We start from the raw sequence: 24,840 nt of genomic DNA on the forward strand, positions 1-24,840 counted from the left end.
AAATGTGTAGATTACTTTGGGTAGTATTTTAATTTTAACTACCTTCTTGATGATCAACATTTGGGTTTCCAGTTTTGAGCTAATTATGAATAATGCTGCTCTAAATATTACCATACAAGTCTTTATTTGAACATAATCATTCATTTCTCTTGGGTCTGTTTATAGTAGAATTGTTGAGCCACAGACATACGTTTAGCTACATTAGAAACTGACAAATGGTTTTCTAAAGTTGGTGTAATATTTACACTGCCATCAGTAAGTATAAGAGAGTCCATTGCTCCATAGCAATTCTTGTGAGTAGGCAGTGGTATTTCATTGTGGTCTCAATATGTGTTTATAGAATAATTTACTGGTCCTCTATAACAAATACTGATCGAGTTTTGGTGGAAATAATGTTCAAATAATTATCTCCATACTCTCTCTCACTATCAAAAAAAATAAATGTTTTTTAAAAAGTTCTATTGTCAAGCATTTTCAAAGTTATAGTTTACTATCATACATACATAATTTAACTAAATATCAAAGATTTTTATGGAAGGGATACTATAAAGGAGTCATGCTCATCTCCTTTTTTACACGTAAGTTGTGAGTTGCTAAAATCTATACAGTTCATAAGTGCTGGACTTGAATCTTCAATTCACATTCTCTAACTTCAAATATTTTTTATTTTTCCCAACAAGTCAGCTATGCCTCTTTCTAATGACTAATCTTGATATTTCAACTTTATTCATATAATAAATAAATATCAAAATTAAGAAGAGAAAAAGAGCTCATTATTATAGATTTCCAAAATAATACAAATAAGTTTATTATTCCACCTAGGAACAGAGGAATGGACTAGTTCACATTCATAAATACTTTAGTTAACAATTGTTCTGTGAAATCAGGAATGGCATAACAAAAACTTTACATAAGTGAAATTACACAGCTGGTAGCACGCTACAGAAATAGAGTGAAGTAGAGAATTCAGAAAGTACGTTATGAATTAAATGTTATAAATTTGGAAAGTATGTTATGAATTACATGCAGTAATTTAACTCAGGTAATATACACCCCCACAAGAAGATTCATTTAATAATTTATCATACAGATTTACTTACTAATGATCAAAATTTTGTATATTTATCTGACTATGCAGAGACCATTTGCAACCACTTTTTAAAATTACACACAGTTTTAAATGTATGCTATTTTTGCTGAGTATTCAAATTAAAATAGACTTAAAATACATTTACAAATCTTAGGTATAACTAAGTAATTAGAGTGTGTTTTTAGCTCTTTCCCATTAACACATTTATTTATTTAGCAGGACATATTGGATGTATATGTATTAAAAAGCATTGCCAAAAAAAATAAATAAATAAAAGATAAAAATTATTGCCGACTCAAAATGGATGAATTCTGTTCCCTTTATCTAGATACTTAACACTATTCATCTGCATACCTGTATGCTCCATTAAGCTGTGATATAGAAGTCTCAATTTGTATATCTCCAGTGCTCAGTAGAGGAGTTCTAAAAGCATTATAGCTTTGACATCAGGGTCCCAGCTTTGCTATTTGTTAACTATCAACTTTGGGCAAATTACTTGACTCCTATAAGTTTTAGGGGTTTTTATCTGAAAATTGGGTCCAATAATGAAACTTGTCTGGCAAGAAATTATAAGCATTAAGTGAAATAATGCATATAATGTGACTGGCTTTCAGTGTCCATGATTATTATGTTTATTGAATAATCTGATGACTGAATAAATGAATATATGAATCAACAGAGGAACATAAGCATAATATGCAGCAATATCCAATAAATGACATATGAGTGACAAAACAATATTTGGAAACTTCTTGATATCCAAACTGAACTGTAGGATAAGAAAGTCAGTGTAGGATTTAGGCTTACACTATTGGAGAGATCTGATTAAACTTTTCAGAAATATTAATTTGACAAGGATTCATCCTATGGGAAGATAGGCTGGTACTTTTTTAAACTGTCAAGGTTATGAAAGACAGGAAAAGACAGAGGATTCATTCCAGATTGAAAGACACCAAAGAGTCATGACAATTAAATGCAATACGTGAACCCATATTGGATTGTGGATCAGAAAAGGAAAAAGGACATGGTTGAAAAAATTTAAATAGAGTCTGTGAATTGAATGGCAGTGTTATATCAATGTTGAGTCCCTGATTTGGAGGTTTGAATGGCAGCTATATAAGAGAGTGTCCTTGTTTAGCAAACACACATTGGAATACTTAGGAGTGATGGAACATGATGTTTGCAGCTTGCTCTCAAATGGTTCAGGAAATGACTAATGATAATTAGCGTATATACAGAGAGACAGTGAGACAGAGAGGGAACAAATGTGGCAAAATGTAAAATGTGATCCTACTGGGGAATCTTAATGAAGCAGATACTGATTTTTTTGCAGTGTTTTTGTAACTTTTTTGTAAATTTTAAATTAGTCCAAAATAAGTTACTTTTTAAAATTTCTAACAAGCGCATTAGGAAATTCAACATCAGAGAGATATTTTTAAATCAATTTCAGAACTTAAATTCAATGAAACTAGTGTCTTCTTTGATATTACAGAAAAATATGGATCACATTGCTCAAAACAACTGCTCTGCTGGACTCCTCAAATGTCTTTCAGGAGTAGGTTTCTACCTCCCCACACACATGTGAGCTAGGCGTCTGGACTCCAAATGCATGGCTTGCAGCTTCTTCTAGCCAACCCAGAAGTTATTACAACAGTAAAAAATTCTCTAAGTGTTTAGATATGGTGGTGAAATGAGACTGAAGAAGAAAAAATAAAGAAGTTGTAAAGAAAGAATTCTAAAAACAAGCACCTAATCCATATAATAATAAGTATAAGGGAGTAAATAAAGAATGATAATGCCTTCAGCAAAACAACAGGCAGAAGGAGCTACTATATTGGTGGTAAAGAAGATAAATTTGTTTTTAAGTAGGGTGATCATAAGGTAATCACAAGACATTACAAATTAAACATCGAATAGACTATAGGAACCATCAGGCTAAAACCCAAGGATGAAATGGATTCTGGCTTCTAAATAAAGAACTAATAATCATTCTTAGATTTTCAATGCTATATTTTACATTCCTCTCTCAACCTAAGAGACCAACAAAGTTTTCACCATTGGTGAATTTGGGTATTGGAAAGTAATATTCTCATGTTGGGTCAACATTAATATATTTGTCTCATATACATTGGCTCTTATTGTTGAGATAACCAACAGCTATTACTGATAAACTAAAAACCACTTTCATTAGTTGGAAGTATATTTTATTACAACTAAGAACATTCTATAATAGCTCAGAAATTCCAAAAACATTAGGTTCAGATCATCCATAAATTTAGAATATAGGGGAAAAAATCCAGTTAAATGTGGCTTAGCTAGAAAGCTAATTGTATATAGACAATCTTCTTTACAAATGGTACTGTTAATCTCCTTACATAACAGTAGACCATGAGGTTTAATTAACTGAAGTGCTTTCAGTTAGGTCACTGGATGAAAAATAAATAAATAAGCAATGATAGTCCATTATTGGAAGGAAACACTGAAGAAGGCTAATCAACTTTTCAAAATAATGTAAAAGAATGAGGAAACTTAAAAAAAAAAAAAAAGAATGAGGAAACTTCACATAGTTACCCCATCCATATTCACTTAACAGATCCATCAGATTACTGTTTATAAAATACTAACATAAGGATTTTTTCAAAACATTTATTCTATTAGTCACAGTCTAAACCAATATAGCATTCATTAGTCACAGATGCCACTAGTTATTAACAATTTCCTGAAGGCATTTTTACCCTTAATATCTGTTACATTCACTGTTCATGCATTTTAATTATAAATTAAAAGCAATGCAAATATTATAATCAGAGAAACAGAGAACATTTCTAAATGAAATACTATATTTAAAATTACTTTAGTTTTAGAAATTCTTCATATTAGCTGAGTTGCATTACATCTAGTCACATTACACCTGTAGGTGACTGAAAAAAAAATCTACTCTAAATTTGTCATCACATAAAATCATGCTGGCAAATATTTCTAGAGTGTTATACATATTGCATGATGGAAAATTTCCTCTAAGTATACATTGCTATAAATCCACTTTGTAAGATCATTAAATATTCAATGTCATCAACTCAAGAAAAATGAATATATTTGGAAGTTTCTTTGAATTTTTTTTTGAACCTAATGTTTTGCTAACCCTATAAAAATGAAAAGAACATAAAAATCAGTGTCTTGGTCCCTTTTGGAAATGATATGGACTATGACATATTTAACATAAACAAAATTGTGTTTATATTTCATATTTATTGTTAATATTCAACTAATTTTTGTTACGTGGCTACTAAGGGCACTATGCTGACCACATTAACTGCCATTTACTGTAATACCTTAATTAACTGTATGTGGTTTCTGTGTCTGGAATGTCCTACCTTTCCATGTCTCAGTGAATTCCTCTTCCTTCAAATCTGTCATGAGAATTATCTCCTCTGTGAAGCTTTACTCTCCAATTCTAGTCTGCTCACACTTAGGCAGTCTTGGTCACCTGCTCTTTGGTGCTAATATAACATTACTAACTTACATTATAGAAGTTGAATTGTGATTATTGGATTTTTTAAAAGATTATTTATTTGTTTATTTATTTATTTATTTGAGAGAAAGAGAATGAGCATGAGCAGGGTAGGGGCAAAGAGAGGGGGAGAAACAAACTCCCTGCTGAGTGTGGAGCCTAACACAGGGCTTGATCCCAGGAACCAGAGATCATGATCTGAGCCAAAGTCAGATGCTTAACTGATTGAGCCACCCAGGCAACCCAAATTGTGATTGTTTATACATCTTTCTCTTTCAAGAATGTCAATGTATCCAGGGTAGGCATCATGTGTTGGTCATCTCTACACACCCCACAGCAGTAAGGAAAGCACCTGAAACACAGTAAGAACTCAAATGTTTACCACTTCATAAAATTATATGCTTTAGTAAGCAGAGTATTTTACATTTTAGTGTTCTCCAGAAACACAACTTGTTTTATTCAATTAATTAAAAAATATTTGTTGAGCACTTAATTTACATCAGATACCTTTTTATATGTCATGTATTCAATTTCTCATGTAATTGTCCCCAAATCTTTAAGAGCTTTTTATTCTAGCTTCCATTTTATAGATGAGAAAACTAGGTTCAAAGGTAACCTGACGACATGCCCAGTGCTTTTTCCTTTAAAGTCTTATAGTTGAAAAAATTGCTCATATTTTATTTACTTCCCTGCCTTACTGAATATAATGTGCTCAGTTCAGTGAATTCTTTAGGAATTGGCCAACGTTCAGGCTTATTATCAGTTCATTCCCTTCTCCAAAAATAGAACTCCCCTCACAAAACCTGGGACAAAAAAACAACTTCTGGTTGTTTCAAGTTATTACTTGAGGTTATCTACTATAAACTAGTTGTTCTCTCTATAACTCAGTAGTTTCTCTTATTGAAATAATGCAACATTCATATTATTTGAATTTCATTCAGAGGGATCTCAGAGACTTATTTAAATGTTACTTTATCTAGGAGAGAAGTAGGAGAAAATATAACCTTTAGTTTGTTTCCAGTAGTCTGCCAGATACAAAGTTCCAACAATATTTCCTCCCAGAATCAGAGAAGACTCTGATTTGAGAATTACTAGAAAGTCCTCCCATCTAAAGTCACCCATCAATGGCAATGTCTGAAATCCCATCACTAAAGTCCATCAAAGGAAGTTAGCATTTCTCAAACTTGATTTTTCTTAGGTAGAAATTTTATTATGGATCCTCCAGCAATGATTTGAATAATTTTATAGGAATGATATGAAAATATGTTCAACCCTGAAACTAGATATAAATTCCCTTGCTTATATATTTTATATAACTATAAAGCTAAATTCTGTTTGTGAACTTAAAACTTAAAAATCAATAAGATTGAAGCAAACAACATTAGTCTCAACCTAATCCAAAGTCTTGTATACAATGACCACTGATTAAGAAAATGAGGCCATAACATCTCTCTTCATTCAGAGAGTTTTTCTCCACTTCTTACATTTTGCCTCTACCACAGAACCTCTTTACTCTTTTTCTCCTTTTTGTACAGAAGGAGAGAGTGTACATGCAAGTCCACACAGAAGGGGAAGAAGGAGAGGGAGAAAGAGAATCCCAAGCAGGCTCCACACCTAGTGCAGAGCCTGTCGCTGGACTCAGACCCACAACCCTGGGATCATGACTTTAACTGAAATCAAGAGTTGTACACCCAACCAACTGAGCCACCCAGGTGCCCTAAGAACCTCTTTATTCTTAATCCAGAGCTAAGAGATGGCCTAAACCATCATCCTCTTAACATTCATTTAGTAACTTTTAGTAACAACATTCATTCATGGAGTAACTAGAATATGCCGATCACTGAGCCAGACACAAGGGATATGAAGGTGGCCAGGGTATAGCCTCAGCCTGAAGGAGCTTTTTATACTCTGGAAATGAAAAACAGATCTTGGGACGCCTGGGTGGCTCAGTGGTTGAGTGTCTGCCTTCAGCTCAGGGCATGACCGTGGAGTCCTGGGATCAAGTCCCACATTGGGCTCCCCTCGAGGAGCCTGCTTCTTCCTCTGCCTATGTCTCTGCTTCTCTCTGTGTATCTCTCATGAATAAATAAAAACTTTAAATAAAAAAAAGGAAAAACAGATCTAAAAATGTTTGTAAAATGAGAAATGTTAAAGTGGAGATGTGTGTATGACACAAAGTACAATAGGAGCAACAAGGAAGGGGGAAGATTTTTGCAAATGATATATCTGATAAAGGGTTAGGGTCCAGGGACGCCTGGGTGGCTCAGCAGTTGAGCGTCTACCTTTGGCTCAGGACGTGATCCTGGGTCCTGGGATCCAGTCCCACATCGGGCTCTCTGCATGGAGCCTGCATCTCCCTCTTCCTGTGTCTCTGCCTCTCTCTGTGTGTCTTTCATGAATAAATAAATAAATCTTTTAAAAAGGGGGGGTTAGGGTCCAAAATCTATAAAGAACTTACTCAACACTATAAAAAACAAAACACACAAAAATCCAATTTAAAAGTGAGCAGAAGACATGAACAAATATTTCTCCAAAGAAGACATCCAGAGAGCCAACAGACACATGAAAAGATGCTCAACATCACTATATACACACCTTCTGAAATGAGAAGAAAAAAGGCAGGAGAAGCTTGAGCTAGACAAGGAGTGGGACAGCATTTCAGTCAAGATAATAGTGCATATAAATAAAGACAGCGATGGGGTAAGAAAAATCTGAGTAATTCAAGTTACCATAAGTAATTTATTATGGCAAAAGCTGAGAGTGCAAAGATACAAGAGTTACAGGTAAAACCAGAGATATAGATAACAGTTAATCATAAAGGGCCTGGAATGTCACGGTTAAGAGTTTGGACATTATGCCATTGGAAAGGAGGAGTTGTTGATGGCTTTCAGGTAGAAATATGATCAGATTTATATTAATTAATGATTGCTTTTACACAGTAGTGTTTAACACTATTGCAGAAATGTAGCAACTTTGTACAAAAAATTAGAGTGCTCTTGATAAAATTCCAGTACCACTTCACCCAGACTAATAAGTAACCCTTTTCTTTCCCTTGTCTTCTTGCTAGCTGGAGAGTTCCTCTACAGAACAACAAAAAATCATAGAATTTAGAGTTAGAAGGAAACTTAACTATTTACTTTGCCCGAACCTGTCATTTCCAGGGTAAGGCAAGAAATTTGACTTAGCTCATTCATCTATTCAGTGGAAAACAAAGAACCAAAATTCATGTCTCTCATTCCAGAATTCTTTCCAGTTGTCCATTTTCTGAACTTTGAGACCTCTGATCTACACAAAGTGAAAGTATTCATATGCAGTTTTAATGCTTGTGTTAATACTATTCTATTGACAAACAATAGGAGGTATCTTAAATAATTTATAAAGGTGCTTGAATTAATATCTGTAACATTCTTCTTTTGACCTAAGGGTTGAATTGTCAGACCTGTAGGGTTGATTCAGACTTCATAGAATCATAAAGCTTATCTAATACCAAACTTCACTAATTATTCAATGGATACTGGTCACCATCAGACATAGCCAAAACATCTTTTTTTGGCAAAACTCAAAACCACCAGATACAGCAGCCCAAGCTGTTTTCTCCTGCATTGGGCACATTTAGGTTTTGGATGTATAAGGAGTTTTTGAGGAGTGTATTCAAAAGCATTTTTCACAAAAGGAAGGTGATTTGATGTGAGGATAATTCCCTTTTATACTACTTTACAAAGCTTACATCCATCTCCCTCCCCAATCACCAACCAGCCATGCTACATAAATCTATAAATTCCAGCTTTATTTGTAATAAGCAATCTAGAGAGACCAAAACTGTCCTACTAAATGCATTTTATATATAGGAACTCTCTGGTATCTTTCCACTAGTGAATACTATGAGCAAGTTTACAAGGATGTCTGATGAGGCCATTTACTCCTCTATGGGTCCCAGAAAGGGAAAATTAGTCACAAGCCTCCTATGAACCCTTTAATGTTTATATCCTAAGTTCAAAATATAATCAACTGAGGGAGGAAATACATCACAATACAAGCATCCATCCAAAAACTGGAAAGAACTCAAATACAAAAGCTAACCTTACACCTAAAGGAGCTAGAGAAAAAACAGCAAATAGATCCTACACCCAGCAGAAGAAGAGAGTTAATAAAGATTTGAGCAGAACTCAATGAAATAGAGACCAGAAGAACTGTAGAACACAACAAAACCAGGAGTTAGTTCTTTGAAAGAATTAATAAGATAGATAAACGATTAGCCAGCCTTATTAAAAAGAAGAGAGAGAGAAGACTTAAACTAATAAAATCATGAATGAGAAAGGAGAGATCACTACCAACACCAAGGAAATACAAACGATTTTAAAAACATATTATGGGGATCCCCGGGTGGCGCAATGGTTTGGCGCCTGCCTTTGGCCCAGGGCGCAGTCCTGGAGACCCGGGATCAAATCCCACATCGGGCTCCTGGTGCATGGAGCCTGCTTCTCCCTCTGCCTGTATCTCTGCCTCTCTCTCTCTCTCTGTGACTATCATAAGTAAACAAAAATTTTAAAAAATTAAAAAAAAAACATATTATGAACAGGTATATGCCAAAAAATTAGGCAATCTAGAAGAAAAGGACACACTTCTGGAAAGGCACAAACTACCAAAACTGGAAGAGGAAGAAATAGAAAACCTGAACAGGCCAATAACCAGGGAGGAAATTGAAGCAGTCATCAATAACCTCCCAAGACACAAAAGTCCAGGGCCAGATGGCTTCCCTGGTGAATTCTATCAAACGTTAAAAGAGGAAACCATACCTATTCTACTAAAGCTGTTTGGAAAGATAAAAAGGGATGGAATACTTCCAAACTCGTTCTATGAGGCCAGCATCACCTTAATTCCAAAACCAGACAAAGACCCCACCAAAAAGGAGAATTATAGACCAATATCCCTGATGAACATGGATGCAAAAAATCTCAACAAGATACTAGCCAATAGGATCCAACAATACATTAAGAAGATTATTCACCATGACCAAGTAGGATTTATCCCCAGGATGCAAGTCTGGTCCAACACTCATAAAACAATCAATGTGATTCATCATATCAGCAAGAGAAAAAACAAGAGCCATATGATCCACTCAATAGATGCAGAGAAAGCATTTGACAAAATACAGCATCCATTCCTGATCAAAACTCTTCAGAGTGTAGGGATAGAGGGAACATTCCTCAACATCTTAAAAGCCATCTAAAAAGCCCACAGCAAATATCATTCTCAATGGGGAAGCACTGGGAGCCTTTCCCCTAAGATCAGGAACAAGACAGGGATGTCCACTCTCACCACTGCTATTCAACATAGTACTAGAAGTCCTGGCCTCAGCAATCAGACAACCTAAAGAAATAAAAGGCATTCAAATTGGCAAAGAAGAAGTCAAACTCTCCCTCTTTGCCGATGACATGATACTCTACATAGAAAACCCAAAAGACTCCACCCCAAGATTGCTAGAACTCATACAGCAATTTGGCAGTGTGGCAGGATACAAAATCAATGCCCAGAATTAGTGGCATTTCTATACACTAACAATGAGACTGAAGAAAGAGAAATTAAGGAGTCCATCCCATTTACAATTGCACCCAAAAGCATAAGATACCTAGGAATAAACCTAACCAAAGAGGTAAAAGATCTATACCCTAAAAACTATAGAACACTTCTGAAAGAAATTGAGGAAGACACAAAGAGATGGAAAAATATTCCATGCTCATGGACTGGCAGAATTAATATTGTGAAAATGTCAATGTTACCCAAGGCAATTTACACGTTTAATGCAATCCCTATCAAAATACCATGGACCTTCTTCAGAGAGTTAGAACAAATCATCTTAAGATTTGTGTGGAATCAGAAAAGACCCCGAATAGCCAGGGGAATTTTAAAAAAGAAAACCATAGCTGGGGGCATCACAATGCCAGATTTCAGGTGTACTACAAAGCTGTGGTCATCAAGACAGTGTGGTACTGGCACAAAAACAGACACATAGATCAACGGAACAGAATAGAGAATCCAGAAGTGGACCCTCAACTTTATGGTCAACTAATATTCGACAAAGGAGGAAAGACTATCCACTGGAAAAAAAGACAGTCCCTTCAATAAATGGTGCTGGGAAAATTGGACATCCACATACAGAAGAATGAAACTAGACCACTCTCTTGGACCATACACAAAGATAAACTCAAAATGGATGAAAGATCTAAATGTGAGACATGATTCCATCAAAATCCTAGAGGAGAACACAGGCAACACCCTTTTTGAACTCAGCCACAGTAACTTCTTGCAAGATACATACACGAAGGCAAAAGAAACAAAAGCAAAAAATGAACTATTGGGACTTCATCAAGATAAGAAGCTTTTGCACAGCAAAGGATACAGTCAACAAAACTAAAAGACAACCTACACAATGGGAGAAGATATTTGCAAATGACGTATCAGATAAAGGGCTAGTTTCCAAGACCTATAAAGAACTTATTAAACTCAACAGCAAAGAAACAAACAATCCAATCATGAAATGGGCAAAAGACATGAACAGAAATCTCACAGAGGAAGACATAGACATGACCAACACACACATGAGAAAATGCTCCACATCACTGGCCGTCAGGGAAATACAAATCAAAACCACAATGAGATACCACCTCACACCAGTGAGAATGGGGGAAGTTAACAAGGCAGGAAATCACAAATGTTGGAGAGGATGCAGAGTAAGGGGAATCCTCCTGCACTGTTGGTGAGAATGTGAACTGGTGCAGCCACTCTGGAAAACTGTGTGGAGGTTCTTCAAAGAATTAAAAATAGATATGCCCTACGACCCAGCAATTGCACTGTTGGGGATTTACCCCAAAGATACAGATGCAATGACATGCCGGGACACCTCACCCCAATGTTTATAGCAGCAATATCCACAATAGCCAAACTGTGGAAGGAGTCTTGGTGTCCATCAAAAGATGAATGGATAAAGATGATGTGGTTTATGTATACAATGGAATATTACTCAGCCATTAGAAACGACAAATACCCACCATTTGCTTTGTCGTGGATGGAACTGGAGGGCATTATGCTGAGTGAAGTAAGTCCATCAGAGAAGGACAGACATTATATGGTCTCATTCATTTGGGGAATGTAAAAAATAGTGAAAGGGAATAAAGGGTAAAGGAGAAAAAATGAGTGGGATATATCAGAAAGGGAGACAGAACATGAGAGACTCCTAACTCTGGGAAACGAACTAGGGGTGGTGGAAAGGGAGGTGGGCGGGGGTGGGTGTGACTGGGTGACAGGGACTTGATGGGATGAGCACTGGGTGTTATTCTTTATGTTGGCAAATTGAACTCCAATAAAAATAAATTTATTTTAAAAAGGATATATATATATATATATGTATATATATATAATCAACTATAGGATTAGACGATTATCTGAGAAATTCCTAAAATGATCACACACATATTTAATAATTCAGAATTATTTCTGAAGCAACAATGTAATGAAAAAGAAAACTTGGGCAGCCCCGGTGGTGCAGCGGTTTAGCACCACCTGCAGCCCAGGGCGTGATCCTGGAGACCCTGGATTGAGTCCCACATCAGGCTCTCAGTATGATACCTGCTTCTCCCTCTGCCTGTGTCTCTGCACCTCTCTGTCTCTATGAATAAATAAATAAAACCTAAAAAAAAAAAAAAAAAAAAAAAAAAAAAAAAAAAAACTTTGTCTTTTAAGACAAAGAACACCACTTTTTAACAAAACTAATTTTTTATTTCTAGGACATAAAAGTCAAATGTATAGTCTATCAAGTTACTTATTATATAAGGATTTTTTTTTTATTACATGACTGGATCTAAAGTTAAAACCTCTAATTTTCTTTAAAAATCAGTAGGGAACTTGTGATTTTTGGTAATATGGAAAACTAAATTAAAATTCTTCCTGGCAAGTACTTAAATTTTTTCTCCATAAACTATGACAAATATATTTTAAAATGCATAACCAATATCTTAAGTAAATCTTCAGTTTTCAAAAATACAAAGAGAATAAGTATTTAATGAGTTAATTCAGGCTGCACTGGGTTTAGGAGATGTGGAGGGTGGTCTTGATGCCAAAGGCTTTGGTTTTCATTGGAAAGTGCACAAAAGAAGTGGTCCTATTAATGACAAAATAAAGACAAAGCCAAGACCTTTTTAAAAGAAGTGCATCCTTGGTGGACTGACAAAAAAAAATTTATCCGATATCCCAGAAGATTAAGGAAGTTTACCTGGTCTCTGGATAGGAAAATAATTCCCTTAGTAATTTTTCTTTTAGTTGAGGTAAAATTGGTATATAACATTTCATATCTTTCAGGTGTACTATATTATAATTCAACATCTGTATGTACTATAAAGTGATCATCACCAAAAGCCTAGTAACCATTCACCACTATACAGTTGACCCCTTCAGCCATTTCATCCACCCTCAAAACTCCTCCCCCTCTGGTAGCCAACAATCTGTTCCTGTATCTATAAGTTTGTTTTGTATTGTTCTTTTCATTTGTTTGCTTCTTCCTTAACAATTCTTAATGTTAAAACTGTGCCTCACAGATTTGGGATTCAAATTTACATACACAAAAAAAGAGTAAAATAAGCAGATTTTTTAGCAATGTAGAAATAACCAACAGAAGTAACTATAGTTAAAAATACTGTATTATTGTGTACTTGAAAGTTGCTATGAGAGTAGAGCTTAACTGTTCTCACCATGACATCCAAATGCTAATAATGTGAGGTTAAGGATTTTTTTTTTTAAAGATTTTATGTATTTATTCATGAGAGACAGAGATTGAGAGAGAAAGGCAGAGACACAGGCAGAGGGAGAAACAGGCTCCATGCAGGGAGCCTGACATGGGACTCGATCCCGGGTTTCCAGGATCACACCCTGGGCTGAAGGTGGCGCTAAACCGCTGAGCCACCCGGGCTGCCTGTAAAGGATGTTTTAACTAACATTATTGCAGTAAATGTTTCACAATACATTTATCAAATCATTGTATTGTATACCTTAAACTTTTATAATGTTATATGTCAATTATATATCAGTAAATAAAAAATAAATTGTAGTTAATTTTTTAAAATAAGACAAATTAAGGAATAAGCTTCCACCAATAATTAGGGCTGGACATTGATAATTCTTTCTGAACATATTAAAGTATTTTTATGCACTAACTACAGTCATAGGTTTTTTAAAAATAACATTTTTACATTTATATAAAATATTTATATTATTCAGAAAAAGCAGGCACGATTTAAATTAATTCATTCAATTTTTCCAGTATTCTAATGTTTCAGATGTCCTTGTATTTCAATGTAGCAAGCAAGACTACACTTTAAAAGTATTTTCAGAATATGGAAAGAGCATCTTCAGTTATGTAAATTACTTTTATTTTAAAAGAGCAGAACAAATTTCTGTAATTGACATATTCATTTTAGCTTTTCCAAAAAAATGTTCAATATTTTTAAAGCTAAATGATTATAATACCATGACTTGATATTATGTATTGTAAATGGACATTGAATCCTGACCGCTCAGCCAGGTCTTTGAGATATTTGTAAAGAAGATTCTATTGAAGGTAAGAATTGGTTGTTCACAGATAAGTTGTATGTTTAAACCTAGTATACCAAGAGATGGATTGTGAAGAATAACAGTTTATGATGAAAAGTAGCCATTTCAATGATCTTACTACTATTGTTGGATGGCATATAGAGTAAAAGTGTGCAGACAACCAGGAGTTATCTTGTTTCCTCATCCTTCCAATTGATGACTGTCTGTATTTTAATAATCAAAAGGCCTTTAAGGACATGGATGGAACCAGAGGATATTATGCTAAGCGAAATAAGTCTATTAGAAAAAGACAATTATCATATGATCTCACTCATATGTGGAATCTAAGAAACAAAACATAAGATCATAGAGGAGGAGAAGAAAAACTAAAACAAGACGAAATCAGGGAGACAAACCATTAGACACTCTTAATCATAGAAAATAGAAGATTGCTGGGGGTAGGCGGATGGGTTGATTGGGCAATAGACATTAAGGAAGGCACATGATGTAATGAGCACTGGGTATTATATAAGACTGATGAATCACGGACCTCTATCTCTCAAACCAATAATATGTTATATGTTAATTGAATTTAAATTTTTTTTAATTTTTTTTTTTTTTATGATAGTCACAGAGAGAGAGAGAGAGAGGCAGAGACACAGGCGGAGGGAGAAGCAGGCTTCATGCACCGGGAGCCTGACGTGGGATTCGATCCCGGGTCTCCAGGATCGCGCCCTGGCCCAAAGGCAGGCGCCAAACCGCTGTGCCACCCAGGGATCCCCGAATTTAAATTTTTTTTAAAAGGTGGATGGATAAAAAAATAAAGTAATATTTTTCTAAAAAACAATGCCATTAAGATCATATATTGGGATATCCATGCATCTACTGGATATGTCACTAGCAGGATGGAAATGAGAGTTCCGTGGCTCTAGTAGGGATTATGATTCCCACCTTTCTCTTCTACCCTCTGCTTTGATCTCAGGCTTCCAAAATGGAGAAGATGAGATCTTCACTGGACATTGGTGAAATGGCCCTTAAACAAATTTTTGAGTTTTTGGAAAATGATTTTGGTTAACAGCCAAATTGTAAAAGAAATAATAGGATATTCTATTCTATATCTGGTTAAAATGATATAAATGCAGTGAGAAGACCTAGCATTAGGTGATAAGGTAATACCAAAAGTGGCGCAGTAAAGGGTTCTGATGGTAAAGACCTTCCCATCTTTTTGGGGGAAGGTACAGATGCAGGAAAACATTAGTGAATGAAGCAGCATATTGTGATGCTATGTATTGAAGAAATATGTAAATTCAAATGCTGCAAGTATAGTACATTTAATTAGGTTGGAGTCAGGTATCTTCAAGGGCTTTCAATTAAATTCTATTCAACTGAGGAGGCATCACAGTTCTGAACTTCAAGGTATATACAAAATTGTAGTAATCAAAACAATATGGTTCCAGCACAGAAATAGATATATAGATCATTGGAACAAAATAGAAAACCCAGAAATGAATCCCCAACTATATGGCCAATTAATCTCCTGCAAAGCAGGAAAGAATATCCAGTGGAAAAAAGATTGTCTCTTGAACAAATAGTGTTGAGAAAACTGGACAGCAGCATGCAGAAAAATGAAACTGGACCACCTTCTTACACCACACACAAAAATAAATTCAAAGTGGATTAAAGACCTAAATGTGAGACTGGAGCCCATAAAAATCCTAGAAGAGAGCACAGGCAATAACTTCTTTAACATTGGCCGTATCAACATCTTTCTAGATATGCCTCTGCAGGCAGGGGAAATAAAGGCAAAAATAAACTATTAGGATTACATCAAAATAAAAAGCTTCTACAGTGAAGGAAACAATCAACAAATCTAAAAGGCAAACTATGGAATGGATTGGGATGGGAGAAGATATTTGCAAATGACATATCTGATAAAAGGACTAATGTCCAAAATATAGAGAGAACTTACAAAACTCAGTACCCCCCAAAAAACAAATAATCCAGTTAAAAAATGGGCAGAAGACACAAATACACATTTTTCCAAAGAAGACATCTGGATAGCCAACAGACACATGAAAAGATGCTCCACATCACTCATCATCAGGGAAATGCAAATCAAAATTACAATGAGATACCACCTCATACCTGTCAGGATGGCTAAAATAAACAACATAAGACACAACAGGTGTTGGCAAAGGATGTGGAGTAAGGGGAATCCTCTTGCAGTGTTGGTGGGAATATAAACTGGTGCAGCCACTCTGGGAAACACTATGGAGGTTCCTCAAAAAGTTAAAAATAGGGGCCCCTGGGTGGCCCTGCCTTTGGCTCAGGTCATGATCCCTGGTCCTGGGATAGAGTTCCACATCAGGCTCCCCACAGGAAGCCTGCTTCTCCGTCTCCCTATGTCTCTGCCTCTCTCTGTGTGTCTTTCATGAATAAATAAATAAAATATTTCTGGAACAAAACAAAAAGTTAAAAATAGAACTATCCTCTGATCTAGCAATTGCACTGCTGGGTATTTATCCAAAGAATACAATTCTAATTTGAAGGGATACATGCACCCTGATGTTTATAGCAGCATTATCTACAATAGCCAAATTATGGAAACAGTGCAAATGCCCATCAACTGATGAATCGATTAAAAAAAAGTGGTACACACACACATATGATGGAATATTATATTACTTGGCCATAAAAAAAGTAAAATCTTGCCATTTGCAATCACATGAATGGGGCTAGAGTATTATGCTAAGCAAAATAAGTCAGAGAAAGACACCATGTAATTATTAAAAATACCATATAATTTCATTCCCATGTGGAATTTAAGAAACAAAACAAATGAGCAAAGGAACAAAAAGAGAGAGAGGAAAACCAAGAAACGAACTCTTGATTATCAAAAACTCAACCATCAAACTGATGTTACCAGAGGGGAGGTGGGTAGGAGGATGGGTTAAATAGATGATAAGGATTAAGGGATACACTTGATGTAATGAGCACTGGGTGTTATTTGCGTGCTGAATCACTATATTGTATACCTGAAATTAATATTACACTATATGTTAACGAACTGGAATTTAAATGAAAACTTTAAAATTTAAATTTTTTTTCATTCTAATCAGCAGAGACTTGAGTTTCTATTCTGTATAAAGGTGTTGTGGGGATAAAATAAGTCTTCTCCTTCAAAAAGTTTAACTTTATTGGTTCAGAAAAAAATCCATGCTGGAGTAAGATATATATTTTACAATTTGTGAAATCAATAATCCAATGGAATTTTCTAGGCTTATAAAACTAGGAATCAGGGATGCCTGGGTGGCTCAGCAGTTGAGCCTCTGCTTTTGGCTCAGGGTGTGATCCCAGTCCTGGGATGGAGTTCCACATCAGGCTCCCTGCAAGCAGCCTGCTTCTCCCTCTGTGTCTCTGCCTCTCTCTGATTGTCTCTCATGAATAAATAAATAAAATCTTTAAAATCAGTCAATCAATCAAGGAATCACTTATACAGCTTTTATGATATTCCAGTGATTTGTAAGAAAATTATAAACTTGTAAAAAGTTTTAGAACAAATTGCTTCTGAGCAATGAAATACATATACTCTAAACTGTTATTTATCAAATACACTGTCTCTGTTACAGGCTGAATTATATTTTCTCAAAATTCATATTGGATTCCTAATCCCCAGGACCGCAGAATGTGACCATATTTGAGTTAGGGTCTTTAAAGAGGTAATTAAGTTATAATGAGCTCAGTGAGGTGGAACTTAATCTAATATGACTGGCATCCTTATAAGAAAAGGAAATTGGGACACAAACATGACCAGGGTGAAGACAAAGTGAAGACATAGAGAGAAGATGGCCATCTACAAGCCAGAGACCTACAATACTTCCCTCCCTCATGACCTTCAGAAGAAGCCAACCTTACTGACTTGTTGATCTAGGACATTTAGCTTCCAAACTGTGATAAACAAATTTCCATTGTTTAAGTCATCCAGTCTATAGTAATTTGCTCTGGCAGCCCTAGCAAATTAACGTACTCTGCTTAGTTCTAATATAATCATCATTATGAATCTGAGATGAACATTAGGCTATTGGGAATGCAAAGCAGTATGTCTCATTTTCCACTATAGTTTCTAAGAGTTCTGTTAATCTGATCAATTAATAAAATACTTATGAAAAAAAACACCAGAAGAACAGAAAAAGGAAAAAGTAGTTATCTCATGGTGTAGGACTAGAGATGGGAACTTTGGGGGAATGAACTGTTCCTTTTATTATAAGCCTTTATGCACATATTATTTTTTAATCATTTGCATGTTACTTTGATTAAATTACATGCATACAAATGGGTAGGTGGGTAATTAGAAAAGAAAAATAAAACCAATGGGCAGTGTGATCACATTTAAACAATTCAAATCAACAATGAAGTTTTGTTTAATCCTCCACTTATAAACTATTCTCAGGGGTATTTTGACTCTTTAAAGTTCACAAACAGAATTCAAATCACCCAAGCAGAAGTAATTTGCTGCTTTTAAGCCAAAGCCCTGACTAGCTACAGAGTTGCCTCTAGGAATTAACCAGAACAAAATCCCGATTAAACAACTAATTGGCTTGTCTACTAATGAAAAGAAAAACAAAGTTCATTTCTCTACCTTGAGACAGAGTTGTAAAAACAGAAGTTTTCAGAACCACCTCAGAGAAAATGTTTAAATCACTGACAATAAAATCCAACAAGGTGAAGCCTAGAGAAGAGAATGATGAGAATAAACAAGGTCCTGATGCAAGCAATCAGCCTCAGCAATCTACAAGACAGGTATGCTTCTTATATTCCTAAATCAGTCTTGATTATTATCTTTTTTTGTCTAGTGATAGATTTTTGTCCAGTGTTCTGATATACACTGTGATATGTAAGATTGCTTTACTGTTTTCACCTGCTACCATTTGGGTCATGCACTGTTTGTCTTCAGGGTGTTATCACCATTGTTTTATATATACTATATATATTCGCTTTAAAATAGATTAATAAATGTTTAGAAGACTGCATTAGGAGTTGGAAAAGCCAAGTAAGACTTCTCATTATTGTTTACACTTCCACATCATCCAAAATTAAATAATTTCTCAAGTACTAAATGGGCTCTATGAATTTGTTTCAACAAAGAATGTCAAACATCCTGGTGATGGTAAACTACAATTTAACAATAATTGCTCTAGACCAGGAGCTCTTGATAGGGAACACTTCTGCCACTTCGGACAATTGGCAATGTATGTAGTTATTTTTGGTTGTCACAGGTTGGTAGAAATGTTACTTTCATCTAATGAATAGAGGCCAAAGAGGCTGCTAGACATCCTACAATGTACAGGACAGCCCTTCAGAACACGGAATTATCCAGTTCAAATTTTCAGTACTGCCGAAGTGGAGGAACCATGCTCTAAACAAGTATTTTTCATAAGTTCTAGGTCTACTCATTTCTTCATTTGTAGCCTTGTTGTATAAACTAGAGACAGTATATATAAAGCACATGGTAGAGACTTCCCAAATGTAGTTATTATTATAAATATAATTTGTGTTTATATGACATTTAAGTCCAAAGTGATCATTACATGATCAATATTCACGTACAACTGTCTGTAGAACAATTTTCATAAATTACTAACTGGATTTACCTAAAAGTGCTATGTAAGATTTTTAGAGCAATAATTATTTTCTCATATAAAGGAATTGGATGAGAGATGTCAAGTACAAGCAGGAGTGTACCTCAGGGACTAAAATAGCATGGTCTAATGATTCAGGCTTAAATGAGCCCAGAGTATAGAAAATACTGAGATTACTTAGCATTGGCCCTGGAAAATCTGCCTTTTATTTCTAATTAACATTGTGTTAGGAATGGAGAGCAGATATAGAGGATGTGCTTAATATTGCTTCATGAGAGTGCTCTTGACTTCTTTCTAATTCTTATCCTAAAATGAATAATCCCACACTTTGAAAATTATTTATATGTTTAAAAACTCAAGGAGGGATCCCTGGGTGGCGCAGCGGTTTGGCGCCTGCCTTTGGCCCAGGGTGCGATCCTGGAGACCCCGGATCGAATCCCACGTCGGGCTGCCGGTGCATGGAGCCCGCTTCTCCCTCTGCCTGTGTCTCTGCCTCTCTCTCTCTCTCTCTGTGACTATCATAAATAAATAAAAAAAAAAATTAAAAAAAATAAATAAAAAATAAAAAAATAAAAACTCAAGGAGTGTCACAGTTGTTGAACTGGGTACTTCCTTTCAGCTAATCTTGTGTTTCTTGCTGGAAAAGTCACTGCAATATTTAACCCCCATCTATCATAATTATTTTTCCACAGAGCACATAAAAATAACTAATATATTATTCTCTCAGAGAACATAATAGCTAACAATAATTACTATGTGCCAGGCAAGGTACTATCCTTTTCCAAGTACTAATGTATGAAATCTTCAGAATAATCATGAGTCCTATTATAATTTGCTGCTTGCAAACAACTGGCAAACGTTGGACTTGAGCACCTGAGGGCTAAATTTCTAGGCTATACTTACTCAGAAAAAAATGAATATTAGTTGAATCAACTTTCTAAATAGGCTATACTTACTCAGAAAAAAATGAGTATTAGTTGAATCAACTTTCTAAATACTCTACTTGCAGGATAAAGGTATGTTATAGAGAAGGCAAAAAGAACAAACTCCTTACAGGGTTGTCTTTCCTTCAGAAACATTAATACTAGAGAAGTACTTAGACTAGACACAGGTAGAACAACTCTTGTGTATACCCCATGACATTCTGACAATACTAATGTATGGATGTTAACATGAAGTCGACTGGCATCGAAATATATTTTAAATGGCATATTTTGGGAAATTATTTGCATCTACTCTTAAATGTAATAACATGTTGGTAGAAGAAATAGAACTTTTCTCTAGTTTCAAAAATGCTAAATATTAAAAATGACAGAAAGTTGTAACTATATTTTTATCCACAGAATATAACCTGTTTTAAAGATTTTATTTATTTATTCATGAGAGACAGAGACAGAGAGAGAGAGAGAGAGAGAGAGAGAGAGAGACAGGCAGAGGGAGAAGCATGCTCCATGCAGGGAGCCCGACATAGGACTTGATCCCGGGACTCCAGAATCACATCCTGGGTCAAAGGCAGGCTCTAAACCGCTGAGCCACCCAGGGATCCCAGAATATAACCTTTTAAGATGGCATTTAAACAACAAGTTTCTGAAATACAAATAGATGATTTGAGGCCTATGGGAAGATACTCAAGAATGAATAAATCAATTTACATTTTTCTTTTAAAGTGTCATCTAGGAGTTAGTTCTCAACCCAAAATATCATAGGTGACTTCCGTTTGTCAATAACCAATAAATCAAGACTTGCAAACTCAGATGAATCCAGACTCTCATACTATAGAATAAGACCATTCACACAAATCTACATATGTATACATGAAAAGACTGTGATGAAAATGTTTATGAATAGCATCATATGATGTAAAAGTACTCGATTGAAGTCAGAGGCTTCATAACATATCCAGGGATATCTTTCTAGCTACTTAATGAATTTCCTACTCAATAACAAGAATAATAATAGCTGTCTTGCCTAACACATATGGTTACTGTGAGGCTTAAATTAAATCATCTGATTAACTTACTTTCCAGTTTAAAATGTTCTGACATACAGTACCTATAAACAATGTCAAACTCCACATCAAAGCTTATGAGACTCTCAAGGCCTCTGTCCCTATTTAGCTATAGTCTTATTTTCTCATACTGTTTCCCATTCAACCACTTCTACTTTAGTTTTCCCCAACCTGTATGCAATCATACCTTAGACTCTTGGTAAACAGACATCCTCTGCCTGGAATATTTTCTATGCCTGTTCATCCAAAAAAAAAAAAAAGAAAGAAAGAAAATCATCTTGATTTATAAAACCAAGAGCCACTTCCTTTTTACAGTCTCCTGTAATAGGAGTCTCTTTTAATGGTCTCCTCCATTTCCTTCTACTCCAGTAGAATTGACCACTCCACCTTTATGCCCTGTTGTATCCTCTACAGACATTGTCTCATCACCTATAACATTTCCTTGCATTTACATTTGTGTGTGTTTGTTTCCCCTACTAGACTATGAACTGCTTCGGAGCCAACATTTCTGTGTTCTAACCTTTTATTTTATTTCACTCTATCCCCATAAAGGACATCCTCAAACACACACTGGCCACATCCAGTGAGACACACCTACATTTCAAAGGAAAGCTTAGATGCTCAGACAAATGATGAGGTAGACGCAAATGAAATCAGAAAGACAAGAGAGCTCTGAATTAAGAAACTAGACTACTTTCTTCTCTCCATCACTTGAAGTTCTACTACTAAGGACATACCAGTACCAATACTAGGGCTGTAGGGAGTGGGGACTGAAATTGGGAAGAACATGTGCCAGGGAGATGCAGCAACCACACTGACCAAAAAAAAAAAAAAAGGAGAGTGCCTAAGGCCTGCAAGCTGTGAAGGTCAAGGCTGATTATTCAATAATAAATTGAATATAATTATTATTAATAAAAATAATAAAGCCAAGAATATTCATTTAAATACAAGAATTATCATTTGTAGTATACCATATACAAGGGATCCCCATATGTAGTATCCCTATATGTAGTATACCATATAACTAGGGATCCCTGGGTGGCGCAGCGGTTTGGCGCCTGCCTTTGGCCCAGGGCGCGATCCTGGAGACCCGGGATCGAATCCCACATCAGGCTCCCGGTGCATGGAGCCTGCTTCTTCCTCTGCCTGTGTCTCTGCCTCTCTCTCTCTCTCTGTGACTATCATAAATAAATAAAAATTAAAAAAAAAAAAAAACAAATGACAAACTTATGATTTGCTTGATCTTTGAATAAAAAATTCTGCTCTATTTTACCTTTAAATTTATTTTTATGTAAATTCATCATGTACAATCTTTATTTTGTTTCATAAAGGGAGAAAACAAAAGTGAAAATAAATCTCTCCAAACCAAGATGACTCCAGTCACATTTGAAGAATCACATGCCAAAATACAAGGTCAGAACCCAAATCTGTAGAAAAAAAATTAAGTAAAATGCATATCTCTCTTAAATGTGTTACCTTAACTAGGTCAGTCACCTAGGATAAATCACACTTGAGCTACCTTAAAGATCTGAATGTTTATAAAAACATTATTTCTTCATTCCATCACTTTTAATGCTTTATTTATTTGTTTGTTTGTTTGTTTGTTTAAATGCTTTTTTATTACCTACTGTGTGTCAGGCACTGTTCTATGGACTGAAGATACAGTAGTGAACAATATGGGCCAAGTCTGTGTTAACGTAGGCATATAATGAACAATATAATTTCACATAAGGGTTATAAAATAATAAAATAGTTGTGAATTATATATATTTAAAGTTTCAATGGTCAGACCTCCGCTCTTATTCCTTTAAACACTCTCCATTAGAAATCTCATCTACTCCTAAGGCTACCATTACTCATTCCTGTATCGGTAATTCCATAGCAGACCCAATTCCTTTTTGAAGACTCTGTACAATATTTTCTAAGTAATTAGAATATGTCCAGTGGTTATATATGTCCACTGGACATATACACCTGTATGTTCTGCTACCATTCTGTTTCATTATGACTTATTTTATAATAGTGATGGTTTCCAATCTACAGTTCTTTTCACATACAAATACAACACTAATGGTATGAAACCAAGGATCACATCTTTGAGATGACAAGTTTATTATCCTTGTTATACTTTTTTTGAAGTGTATTTGTAAGCTTAATTTTTCATAGCTGGTAATAAAAACTCTTGTGAAAGCTTCATTTAACAGAGAAGCTTTTGGGGTGGAAAGGAAAAAAATAGTTTCATTTAAATCTGCAGACGTAGCATGTCTTCAAAGACTTTAATAGGAATAACAGTTATATTTAAGATATTTTGTTTTGAAAAAGCAAAATTATTAGTGTTTAAAGATAGCCTTTTATATGTGCTTGGTATTTTTATATTCTTCACTTCAAAACATGCAGGTGCAATGTCACAATATCTGCAGATGTTGATTTCTGATTATAGAACTCTTATCTTCTGCAGAGCATGGTTTAATTTTTATCTGCCATGGAAATGAAGAACGTAATACATTTTGGATTCAAATAAAGATAACTTTCTAAAGTCCTCTTTTGATTACAATTATCTTTCTTAGGCTTCCACTTCACTTATATAGTACATTAAATCCTTCTTTAAAAAATGTTTTGGTACCAGTAAGGGAGATGTAAATGACTTCTCTAATAGTTTATGATACCGTAAGGTGACTTGGTATGGAAATGGATGAAAGGTACTCATAGCTAGTGTGGTATACTAGGTTGAATAATGGTTCCTCAAAGACCTCCATACACTAATCCCTAAAAACTATGAATTTGTATGTTACATGAGGGGGGGGGGATGCTGATGTTATTAAGTTAAGAATCATGAGATGGGAAGATTACCCAAAAGGCCTCAATGTATTAAGTGATTCTTATAAGAAGAAGGCAGGAGGGTCAAAGGCAGATAAAATGGAACGATGCAATCTGAAGATGGAGGAAGGGACACAAACCAAGGAACATAGGCAGCCTCTAGAAGCTGGAAGACAATAAAACAGTGTTGTTC

General features: G+C 35.2%; 1 protein-coding gene across 1 annotated transcript in view; it reads left to right on the forward strand.

Annotated features, from left to right (window-relative positions):
* The window catches only part of CNGB3 (cyclic nucleotide gated channel subunit beta 3), a 245,144-nt gene that overhangs the window by 86,969 nt on the left and 133,335 nt on the right, over positions 1-24,840 (forward strand). Inside the window, exons 3-4 of the mRNA XM_072734362.1 lie at positions 18,833-18,983; positions 23,162-23,243. Coding sequence (XP_072590463.1) covers positions 18,873-18,983; positions 23,162-23,243 — 193 coding nt within the window. The 5' untranslated portion in view covers positions 18,833-18,872. The remainder of the gene's footprint in view (positions 1-18,832; positions 18,984-23,161; positions 23,244-24,840) is intronic.

This window comes from Vulpes vulpes, chromosome 13, assembly GCF_048418805.1.
Source record: "Vulpes vulpes isolate BD-2025 chromosome 13, VulVul3, whole genome shotgun sequence".
NCBI classification, from domain to species: Eukaryota; Metazoa; Chordata; class Mammalia; order Carnivora; family Canidae; genus Vulpes; species Vulpes vulpes.